This window comes from Ursus maritimus, unplaced genomic scaffold (assembly GCF_017311325.1).
Source record: "Ursus maritimus isolate PB19 unplaced genomic scaffold, ASM1731132v1 scaffold_29, whole genome shotgun sequence".
Taxonomy (NCBI): Eukaryota; Metazoa; Chordata; class Mammalia; order Carnivora; family Ursidae; genus Ursus; species Ursus maritimus.
Window position 1 is genome coordinate 15,322,492 of NW_024425452.1, and position 12,651 is coordinate 15,335,142.

The 12,651-nt window shown below is 38.0% G+C and overlaps 1 protein-coding gene across 3 annotated transcripts in view; it reads left to right on the forward strand.

The window, feature by feature from the left end:
• Positions 1-12,651, forward strand: part of PRIM2 (DNA primase subunit 2) — a 309,655-nt gene that overhangs the window by 196,595 nt on the left and 100,409 nt on the right. For all 3 annotated transcript variants that reach the window (XM_008691748.2, XM_008691750.2, XM_008691749.2), the window contains exons 9-10: positions 5,797-5,869; positions 10,645-10,830. In XM_008691748.2, coding sequence (XP_008689970.1) covers positions 5,797-5,869; positions 10,645-10,830 — 259 coding nt within the window. The remainder of the gene's footprint in view (positions 1-5,796; positions 5,870-10,644; positions 10,831-12,651) is intronic.

Consider the following 12,651-nt stretch of genomic DNA (forward strand, 5'->3'; position numbering starts at 1 on the left):
GAGTTTTAATTAAGTTGGATGTGGGGCGCCTGGGTGAGGCTCAGTTGCTTAAGCGTCTAACTCTTGATTTCAGCTCAGGTCATGATCTCAGGGTCATGGGATCGAGCCCCTCATCAGCCTCATGCTCAGCCTGGAGTCTGCTTGTCCCTCTCCTCGTGTCCTTCCCTCTTCTCTCTCTCTCTCTCTCTCTCTCTCTCTCTCTCTCTCACCCTCTCTTAAATAAATACATAAAATCTTTTTTTAAAAGTTGCGTGTAAGTTTATTGAACAAATGGTATAGTAAGAGGATGCTTTTGTGTATTTTGTGTACCATTAGTTCTCTTATAGTAGAGATTAGATAACTTAGCACCATCACCTCAAACCAAACAAAGAAATAAGGACAATCACTGAATTACTTTTGTGTAAGCAAAGGGTTTGTTACACACAATTGTAAAATTCTCTTTTCTTAGAAAAATACTAATTTGCGTGTGTTTGGGTTTTTAAAGGCTTAAACGTGACAAAGCCTTGAATTTTCATTAAAACAGTGATTTATCACTGTGTTATTAGTAACAGAGATAGGACTTAAAGTTTGCTTTTAATTTTAATCGTTTTTGTTTAGAGACCTACGTTATAGAACCTATCTACCCCCTTTCAGTTTTTTTCCTGCTTTGCCTCTGCTTGTGTTTTCTACTATGTGACCCAACTTCTTCATCTGTAAACTGTGTTTTAGAAATTTTCTGGGCTTTAGTTATCTCGTTCTGCTTGCCCATGTGATATGTGCTCACCCTCCAGATCCTAGAAAAATAGACTTTCTTATTAGTCCAAAATACCACCTCCTTATCACATGATTGCTTTTAAACCCCTCCAGGAGCCTTAATAAACTCACATCACATACTTCTATGGACTTGGTCAAAATTTAAGGATGGTTTAAAGCATATAAAATGTTAAACTGCATGCAAATGATAAAAATACTAAAACGACTAGGCCTTTGCCTTTTCTGTAGTCATGACATAGTACTTCTAAGCCTCCAAACTCAAATTATTTTTTTTTAAGGTTTATTTATTTATTTGTCAGAGCGCGAGAGCAAACAACACAAGCAGGGGAAGGGGCAGGCAGAGGGAGAAGCAGGCTCCCCAATGAGCAGGGAGCCTGATGTGGGACTCATTTCAGGACCCTGGGATCATGACCTGAGCCGAAGGCAGATGCTTAACCAACTGAGCCACCCAGGTGGCCCTCAAATTATTTTCTGACTATAATCTCCTTCTCTTCCACTTACTCCGTAGTCCCTCATTCTCACGATTGTCTTCCTTTCATATGAGCCTTCCCTCCTGGTCGCTCAGGTCTATGTTTCCAATGGAGAGAACTCTATCAGTGCCATTTCATTGCTTAAGAAGCTTTACTGCTGCACAGTGCTTTTTTCTCTTTCCACCCTTCTTTTACCAGAGATCTGTCTTCTGCGGACTTGAGGAACGCCTGTTTTGAGCATATAGTGGCACTCATCACCTTGTACTTTCTAGATCATCTCTGGATCCTTTCCTACCTTTTGACTCTTCTTTGGTCACAGAAATACTTAATAAATGATTGAGTGGCTAAAGGGACTCTTAAAAGTTTTGGGGTTTTCATTTTGTTTTTGGTAATTAGAATTAGATGACGATGACTGGGATGTGGAAAACGTCTGTTATAGAGAGTCTGATAAAAACTAAACTTTGGGGGCGCCTGGGTGGCTCAGTCGGTTAAGTGGGTGCCTCCGGCTCGGGTCATGATCTCAGGGTCCTGGGATGGAGCCCCACATGGGGCTACTTCTCCCTCTTCTCCCTGCTTGTGCTGCTTGCTCTCGCTATCTCTCTCTCTCTCAAATAAATAAATAAAATCTTTAAAAAAAAAAAAAAAAAAACCCTAAACTTTGTCCTTGGGTTTTATCAATTCACATGGTTCTGCTGGATAGCGAAGTTGTTTATTTTGCAGGTACAGTGTAGTAATTGTTACATTTCAGCAGAAGTGCACTATATCTTTATACAACTGAATGTGTTCAGATAGTGTTCTAATGTAATTGAATATTCATTGAATCACATCTTTATTGTTTTCACTACTGGCTTTTTGGTAACTTGAGAAAACTGTAACATTTCACCCTTAGTGTCTTTTGTTTGATCCTGTTGCAAATAAAAGATAAATTATGCATGGATGATGCAGCGAAATCACTGCAGTTCCTACTCCCTTACCACCAAGAATTAAGTCAAATCTTGATTTTTCAAGATTCTCTGATCAAAAGTTCCTCTTTACATTTCACAAAATAGTTATTAGTGACATAATTGGAATTTTGTGGCCCGTTAAACTGTTTTGGTTGGCTGTATTGAAAAAAGAGGTATTTGTGGTACATCTTAATTTGTTCTTTTATGAAAGCTTAGAAACAGGAAAGCTTTCATACCTACTTAATCCCCTTTGTTAAATATTGTACATAAATGACAGTGGGTGTTTCTCAAAATAAAGCCGTGATTATTTAAAATAGAAAATTTTCTGCTGTGTTTGTGCGCGTGTGTGTGTATCTTGAATCAATTGGAAATTGTTTTTGTTGTTAAAAATTACTATTTCTGTGTTTCTCCAATTCAGTGATTAAAAAATGTTCATAAAATTGATCTATTTTTTTGAATCATGAAAATAAGAATATATTTTGACAGTTCATTATTTATATTTTTGTTCATTAGCGTAGCAGCTGCATTCATTTGGAAGCAGGATGATAGAAAGTCTGCATGAGCATTGGATTGGTAGAAAGGTGCCTCACCTTTCCTGAGTACCTCTTAGGAGTCTCATTTAGTAACATCCCTTGACGCTTCAAGTAAAAGCCAAAGATCCAGTTTCATGAGTTAATGTGAATTGTTTTTAAGGATTCTTATTTGTTATGGTGGCATTATTTGTTTCTTTTTCTTCTTTCTTTGCCTTCCTTTCTCCGCCTCTTGCCACTACTTTACTTCAGCCTCTCACCCTTTCTTGCCTGTAATACTGCAATACTCTTCCGACTGATTTGCTGTTGCCCAGTCCCTACCCTTTTTAGTCATTCTCCACACTGCTTGCTTTCTCAAGTGTAAATATTTATGTAAATTCTTGCCTAAAATCTTTTCGTAATTTTTCATTGCCTACATAGTGTTGGATGCAGTGCTTCTCGTGATTTGCCTTTCTTGTATTGTATCTGAGAATTCCTGCCACCTCGGTATCGTCTATCCACTCCCAGTTCAAACAGGTGTTAAATAGCTGTGATGTACCAGCTCCCTAACCGAGACATAGGTTGCCCCTTCTGGTCATGAATGAGCAGAGGAGAAGTCTCAGTCCTAATTCTGATGCTTCACATCTTCATTTGCATCATTTTTCCTCCCATAGGTTTCATGCTTGCCCTTAGTGCGTTGGCTGGTGGCCATCTCTCTGTCTATTAATAATATTTTTTAGAAGTATGATGTCTGTATACAGTTTCCTTATATTCTGTCTGTAGTTATTTGTATCCTGTAATAGGCCTTTGCATTAATCATTGCTATGGTTTCCTTTTTTTTTTTTTATTTAACTTTTTTTCCCCCTTGGAATTTAGCTCTTTTGCATAGCCCATCAAAATATTGAGGAACAGGCATTTTATAGTGCCATTCAGGCAAGTGTATGTGTCCTCTTCAGTGTCTTCTCTTTGTACTTAGTATCCTGCAATCATCTGGACCGAGAAAAACCTCCTTTCAGCAGAGTGGCCTAGTCCTTCACAGCCGTGATGGCCCCTCTACAGGAGCATGCTGTCTTCTTTCCCGTCCGGTCGTTTTTGTACTTCTTGGCCAAGACTGCAATTGCTCTGTGGTCTGGAATACGATTTACTGATTTTCTTTGGCACCTTGAATATATCATTAATTTCTCCAGCATTTCTGTCAGTTAGGCAGGGCTGGCATCATTAATTCCAGTTTACAAATGAGGATAGTGCAAATCAGGATGGTTAAATGACTTGCCTCAGTTTGCCAAGCCAGGGATTAAAAAACAAAAACAAGATCTTCAGATTCTAGCCTACTGCTATCTTCATTGCCTCGTGCTGCCTCTATGCTCTACTATAAGATAAGTGAAATACGTCTTTATTCTGGGGATTCCACTGAAACAGCTGTCTGGTTATACACTGTATTAAAATGTAAAATATTTAAATTAAATGACAACTGTTGGCTTAATTTAGCATGAGTTTTGTATGCCCCTTTGCTACTATGATAAACAGAATGGATGGAATCCAATGATATATTGTCAGAAATATGTGAGTGAAGGGAGAAATAATACCAAAGGCAAGAAGATGTGTTTTAGGGCACAGGATCATTCTGTACTACTCTTCGGCATTCTGCTCATCCTGCTCTCCGAGTAATTCTCGGGCCATTCTTAGCCCATGGAGGGAGGACTCTTGGGAGGGAAAATCTACATTTTAAGCAGTCTCCTAACCAGTGGCTGCAGCATCCCAAGATATACTGTAGTTTTGCTTCATAATTCATACCCATTGTTTAATCAGCAGATTGACTGATTGCAAGAACTGTAGCCTTTCTACAGAGCATCTTGAGTGTATGTATTGTTCAGCAAGAATCTGTACTGAGCAGGTATTAAGCAGAGAGTCTGGAATTCTTTATGATTGTAATGATGCTTTACTCCAGAATTTCCCTTTGGTTGTGGATCTGCATAAACCTTGGTGTGATTGCAGTTTTCTATGTGTAATCTAGCAGCTGTTCTTCATTATGTCATACCTGCATGTCTGCATCTGAATCAGGGTTGATGGAGTTGGGCATTGTGTCATGGAGCTGGCTTTAGACAGTATATACCACGCTGTATTTCCTAATTTGTAAATAATGCAACAGGAAAATGTATTGCAAGGAAGAGGACGGCATGGTTAGTGAAGAAGCAGGGAATGGAGAATTAAAAGGTTGAGTTCCTGCTGCACGGCTGACTTGCTTTCTTATCTAACAAATTTCTAACTCCTCCGAGCCCCCGTTTCCTCAGTTGTCAAATGTTAAATAAAAACACTCCCTCAGGGTTGTTGTGACAATGTAATTAGAGGATATAGATAAGGACTCTACCCTTGTAAAGTGCTATTCAGATGTAACTTGTTTTAATAAATAGTGATTACCATATGTCAGGTCCTTGAACAGAAATTAGTTGAGGGGCGCCTGGGTGGTGCGCTTGGTTAAGCGTCCAACTCTTGATTTTGGATCAGGTCATGATCTCAGGGTCATGAGATCCAGCCGTGCGTCGGGCTCTGTGCTCAGCCCAGAGTCTGCTTGAGATTCATTTTCTCCTCCCCTGTGTGCACATGTGCTCTGTCTCTCTCCCAAATAAATAATCTTAAAAAAAAAAAAATTATTTCAGTTTAGACTTCCTATCAGCACTGCAAAACAGGCATTATTTCCTCCATTTGACAGATAAGGAACTTGGGATAGAGTCTGTAGAACTTTCAGAAGGACCGACGCTAGTAAGTGATGGTTCTTCATTAAGCTCCAGTTTATCCTTTGCTGTGCTGCCATGCTGTTAATATGGGATCAGCAGTAGAGATTTGAACTTTAACAACAGTTTGCATTATGCTTCTAAGAAATGGAATGTTATACTAGGAATCAGGAGATCCAGATGGTCACTGTATTTTTGTATTATTTTTGGGTGAGTCATTTAAATGTATTCTATTAAATACCTCTAAAACACTTGGCTATGTTTCTGCTTCGATTTATATGTAAAATGTCTTAGTGTGATTTTAATCTGTATCAGAATAAATTTCCTTTGAAGTGATTAAAATATATAGTACAAATCCTGTTTTAACATTTTTTTATTTTTATTTTAGTCATTCTTACACTGGTCAAGATTACAGCACACAGAAAAATGCTGGGAAGATTTCTTTAGATCAGATTGATTCGGTAAGCATCGCATCCTTTTAATAAAACTTCGACCTTTGTCAATGAGGAAGCACAGATTTTCTTCAGAGATTATTTTGGGGTGAGAAGATGGGAAAGATTGTTGTTTCATTGCTTGCCAGTCATTTTTAACGGAGGTCCTATGTGCTATACATGTGTTTTTTTTAATCATAGGAAAACCAAACTTAATCAGAAAATTATTTGTATTCTGATAAACAGAATTTTTTTAAGGAGGGGGGAGGCAGGGGAGGGGCAGAGGGAGAGGGAGAGAGAGAATCCAAAGCAGGCTTTCCAAGCCCAATGTAGAGCTGATGGGGTGCTTGATCTCATGACCCTGATATCATGACCTGAGCTGAAACCAAGAGTCGAATGCTTAACCGACCGAGCCACGCAGGTGCCCCGATAAACAGAATTTAATCAGTTATTTTGAAGGGGTAGTCTTTTAATTGATGATAGCTAAATAGTGTTTGTGTGTAAATATATAAGCTTTAAAATAAATTGAATGACTGAGTGAGTGAGTTAATGAATCAATGCCCGCCTACCTACCTACCCACCTGCCTACCTACCAGCCTTACACATTGAGAAAAGGAGAAATGGAAAATACTAAGTGTATCAGTTTGCTATGGCCATAATAAAATACTACAGACTGATGCCTTAGAAAACAAATTTATTTTCTCACAGTTCTGGAGGCTAGTATTCTGAGATGAAGGAGTTGGCCCATCCGAGGCCTCTTTCCTTGGCTTTTAGATGGTCTCCTTCTCTGTGTGTGCTCATGTGGTCTTTCCAGTATGCTGGTGCATCCCTGATGTCTCTTCCTCTTCTTAGGACACCAGTTGCATTGGACTAGAGCCCTACCCCTATGACCTCATTTAACCTTAATTATCTCTTTAAAGACCCTATCTCCAAATACAGTCACATTCTGAGGTCTTGGGGGTTAAGACTTCAACATATGAATTTTGGGAGATTGCAGTTCATTTCATAACACTAAGTATAGGCTCCTGTGCTTGTGTTGCCACTAGATTAATGGAGAGCTCATTTCAGCTTCACTTTGTCGTTCTGTAGTAGAAGGAAAGAGTAGTGTACTTTACTATAATTTATAGAGTTTCTCTTTAATGCATTGTAGAATTTCTGCTCTGTCCCAAAAAGTGAAACTACACAGCCATAAATAATCTTTGTTTAGACAGTTACCAAATTATTTACAATAAATTAAACATACACTGACATTTTAATGCTTAGAAACAAGAGTAAGGTGAGTAGAGAGAGACCAGGAGTTTTTAGAGACCAGAATGAATAGGTTGTCTTCCTGTTTGGAAAAATTATAATCAAGTACTTTCAGTTAATATGTCTAGAAATAACAATAGGATTTGCCACTTTTTACAGTTGAATTGAAATTTGTCCTTAAGGATGCCCCATCCTTTACTTTTCTCAAACAGTTACTATCTCTAACACTTCCTCCCTGCCATATGATTTGTGTTTATATTATATGAATGGTTAGAAGTTAATTCTATTCCTAATTCTATCAAGATGTTTTCCCATTCACAAGCAACTGTGAACTTCAGTGGATACTGTGGGAAGACATAGAAATATAATCATTAATTCATTTACTGAATATATATTGAGCCCATCAATTACGTACCAGCTACTGTGCTGTGGATACAGAGGTGAATAAAACAGAAAATTCCTCCACCTTCATGGGCCTTACTTGAGGGAGGTAGACAACATAGTTAATAATAAATAAGCAGTGTAATGATAAATTATCTTAAGTTGCTATGATGATCCTATCTGTGGGTCTCTGCATGAGACCCTGTGCTAAATTGATGAAGATTACATCCTTATCTGACCTCTTCCTAACTGTATTGCCTCATTCATTAGCATGCCCCTTGATATCCTCAGTTTCTTCTTCAAATGTTTTCTTTAGATTTTTCTTCTAACCGAAATCTGGCTCCCTCAATGACACTGTTTCTCCTGTGGCCCTCTCAAGTGGAGGCTATCTGCCCCCTCCCCATCCCTCTACCATCTTAATTTGGTATGAGATGAATGTCTGCCTTGGTCCATATTACCATTTCCAAGTCATTTCTCTTGTCTTCCATTGGCAGAGCTTCAGCTCCTTTAAAGCCCTGTAATTCCATTATACCACCTGATAGTTATCCTTGTTGCCGGTGCCCCCACCTCTTGCCCTCATCCACTGGTGACTGTGGCACGCTGGCGACTGTGGCATGCTGGCATGGTCTCTTGCACTAGTGCTGCTCTTGTTACTGTTCCTGGCCTCTGCAATATCCATGTTAATAATTCATCCATAACCTGGTCTTATAATTCCTTTGCTCAGTATCCACAATCATTTTTCTATCCCGTTGTTGCAAACCCTAGACCCTGTGTTTTCCCTTTCCATTATTTCGACTACTTCCACAGTCTCTTTTAAGTATCTTCCTTACTTCTGTATATAGTCTGTTCACTATACAACAGCCAGAGTTCTTTGTTTATCAGATCATGTCAGTCTTCTGATCCATACCCTCTCTTGAGTTTCCATCACATCTAGACTAAAACCCAGACTCATCACTATGGCCTATAATGCCATGTGCTCTCATGACTCTAACTACTTCTCTGTTCTGGCCCACTCACACGGTCCAGCCGCTTGGACCTTCTTGCTGTCTCTGGAGCACACCATGTTCATTCCTTCTCGAGGTCTTTGCTTTTGTTTCCTTTACCTCCTGGAGCAGTATTCTTGGATCTCATTTGACTAAAATCCTACTTAAAGTATACATTGTAGTGCTATGCCAACTCCTCAGAGAGGCCTTACTGGCTACCTAAATTTAATTATTCCTCTCCTATTTATACTTAATCCCATAACTCTGTTTTATTTCCAGGGCTTTTGGAATTAGACATTATCTTTATTTATGTCTGTGTTGTCTATCTTCTTGCATTAGAATGCAAGCTCTTTGTATTTGACTTCTTTGCTCCCTGCTAGTTTCCCAAAGCTGTACACAGAGTAGTGTTCAGTAGATATTTAGTGATTGAATGAGTAAAAAGTATTTAAGGAATTGTGCCAAAGGAAGCTGAAGTTAAACTGGGTTTTGACAAATAGCTTGGGTTTGACTAGATAGCATGGGGAGTAGGAGGGGTTGTACTTCAGGCAGAGTCAGTGGACTGACAGAAGTGAGAAGGTACAGAGCATGACTGTGTGATCATGGAATAATCCAGCTGCCTGGAGCGAAGGGTGCATACTGGTATAGTAGCATACTGGGCTTTTTTAGCCCTCCCTGTCACAGTGCCTCTGGGGCACTTGATTTATGCCTTTGTTAGAGCTGCCATTGTAATTGAGTTATGTGAGTGAACTTGTACAGTAGTGACTGTTTCCTTTTATTTCACTTAAGTGAATTAAAGGGGAAAATTACATGTTATTCATTCTCTTATTTCCCAAACCACCCAATACCTGGTTGTTCTGTTACATATAGTTGAAAAGTAGTTAGAGACATTGACAGAAACTTGCCTGTTCCTACTAAGGATGTTAAATTTCATTGGTGTTTTTGGATTGGAACAAAGTTTAAGAAAAATAATTCAGTAATGGTATGAAGGAACAAGAAGCAACGCGTGAAAATAGTAGTCCTGGCAAGGAAGGGTAAAGGCCTGACTGGACTAGGTTGGTGATGGAAGAATCTCGAAGTTGTTAATGTGAGAGGTTGAAGAAACTGGATGTTCTCTACAGGGAGGAGCAAAGGCAAACAAAGCGAGACCTGCTCCCACTTTGGCAAAGTTGAACTTGCCAAGGAATACGTGAGGGGGTGAGAATTTAAGTCTTGGAAGAAGGATATTGAGGAAGTAAAGAGAATGCAACTGCCACCATAATGAGAAAGTTTCTCTTTTTTACTATTGATTTCTTTAACGCATTTATTTGAACTCACCTTTTGAGAACCATTTCTCTTATTTTTTGTGTATTTTTGTGTTCTACTTTGTATTTAGATTATTCCAAAAGTTCACCTGTGATTCAGCAATTTTATTTTTGTACATTTATCCTGGGGAAATGAAATTTCATATTTATACCTGTACATTCATTTATTTGGAATAGCCCTGAGCTTGAAGCAAGCCAGCTTCTTTAACAAGTGAATAGCTAAGCAAATTGTGGCATATCCCTGCCATGGAATATTATTCAGCAATAGAAAAGGAATGAATGATTGATACCTGCAACAACTTAAGATGAATTTTGTGGGAATTATGCTGAGTAAAAAAGCCAATCTCAAAACATTATATACTATACAATTCTGTTTATATTAACACTCTCGAAATGATAAAAGTATAGAGAGATGAAGAACGAATTAGTGGTTGCCAAGTGTTAGAGAATAGTGGGGGCTGAGGTGCTCTAAGATTAGTGGATTGTATCAATGTCAGTTTCTTGGTTGTGATAATAGTTTTGCAAGGTCTTACCTCTGGAGGAAACTGGGTGCATGATATCTCTTTGTATTATTTTCTTACAACTGCATGTGAATCTATAGTTATCTCAAAAGAAAAAGTTTAATTAAAAATTTAAAAAAATGAGGTGAAATGCATTTTAATGTATTTTATTCAACCCAGTATATCCAAAATATTATCATCTCAACATGCAATCAGTATAAAAATATTAAGAGAACAGTTTGTCTGTAATTGCAGTAATACTCTTCCTTATAGTTTTTGTTTTTATTCTAAAAAGACTGATTTACAATTTGCAAATTAGATTGGATTTGCAACAGATATGGGGAGGGACCTGGTGAATCGTCCACATAACAAAAAACTCTTTTCTGTTGTAGCTTTCTACCAAATCCTTCCCACCTTGCATGCGTCAGTTACATAAAGCCTTGCGGGACAATCACCATCTTCGTCATGGAGGCCGGATGCAGTATGGCCTCTTCCTGAAGGGCATTGGTTTAACACTGGAACAGGCATTGCAGTTCTGGAAGCAAGAATTTATCAGAGGAAAGATGGATCCAGACAAGGTAATTTTGAAAAATCAGAGGAGTAACTGAAATTTTAATTTGGTTTGAAAACTAAAGGTCTCTTGGTCTATTTTTAAAATATACTTATGAAATGTAGTTGAAAATTCTAAAAAAAAAATGTGTTTACAGTTTCATTCAAGTAGAAAGAAAACTCAGGTGTTAATCTAATAGATGCTAAATAAAAGACTGAGAAAGTTTAATTCAAAGGGTAGGATTGAAACAGCAATGTAAGATGTCGAGTAATGCTTAAATGAAGAGTCTTCTTTGTTATAGGTTTACTGCCAGGTGTCATTATTAAGACCGAAATTGTGTTCTGAGTTTTATTTCTGTAAGAATGTAATATGTGTAGACATAACATACATGCATACATATGTAATGTTATTTTCAGGACTAGTAGATATTGAAAAAAAACAATTTTAGATGTTTTGTATTGTGTTATGCAGATTCTGTCATTGAGCATTTTTAGATAGACATTTATCGCTAGAAACCTGAGAGCTGTTTTTCAATCTATTCATAGTACTCAGGTTCCCACTCCTATTCCTTATTCCTCTGTAGTGGCACTAGCTAATAACATTTTATTTTGTAAATATGGGTTTCTTTGTGCCTTTTGTGCCATGAATCAAGTTTTTTAATGCTTATTTCTTGGTTTGCTTCTTCCTGGAAAAGATCAACAGAACAAAGAATATTTACCAAGTACATTTTATAATGACACTGGATGATGTTTTCTATTAGTTCGCTAGAGCTTCTATAACAAAATACCACAGCCTGAGCTCCTTAAACAGCAGGAACTTACTTTTTACAGTTCTGAAGGCTGGAAGTCTCAGATCAGTGTTGGCAGATTTGATTTCTCCTTAAGCCTCTTTCCTTGGCTTCCAGATACTCCCTTCTCGCTCTGTCCTCGTGCGGCCCTTTCTCTGTGTGTTCGCGTCTCTGATATTTCTTCCTCTTCTTATAAGGACACCAGTCATATTGGGTTAGAGTTTCACCGTTATGACCTTATGTAACCTTAATTACCTCCTTATTTTTATTTTTTTTAAAGTTTTTATTTAACTTTCAGTTAACATACAGTGTAATGTTCGTCTCAGCTGTACAATCTAGTGACTCAACACTTCCTGTGTCACCTGGTGCTCATCACAAGTGCCCTCCTTAATTCCCATCACCTACTTCACACATCCCTCCACCCACCTTTCCTCTTGTAATAACCATCACTATGTTCTCTACTGTTAAGAGTCTGCTTTTTGGTTTGCCTCACTCTTCAAATGCCCTGTTTCCAAATAACACATGAATCTTAGGAGGCTACATTTCAGTTTATAGCACATCGCTAGCTTTGTATTTTTTAAAAGTTCAGATTCTTTTTTTTTTTTTTTTTTTTGAGCTTTTATATATTTATTTGACAGAGAGAGGCAGCGAGAGAGGGAACACAAGCAGGGGGAGTGGGAGAGAGGAGAAGCAGGCCTCCTGCTAGGCAGGGAGCCTGATGCCGCCGGTTCTCCTGGGATCATGATCTGAGCGGAAGGCAGGTGCTTAACGACTGAGCCACCCAGGTGCCCCTAAAAGTTCAGATTCTTTTATAATGTATTACAAAAGCTCTTCTAATTTTTACGGATTTGTTTTTTAAATTGTTTTTATTGATAATTATCCAAAGAATCTTAAATTTATCATTTAATAGTTTTCTTTAAACACAGTTTTGCATGATGTTCCTTAGACCTCTATTATATTTCTTTTATTTTAAAGGTAACATATTTTGATTACAGAAAATGTGAAAAATACAGAAACATTTACTTGCCATTTCCCCATTCAGAAATAATTATCTTGTCACAC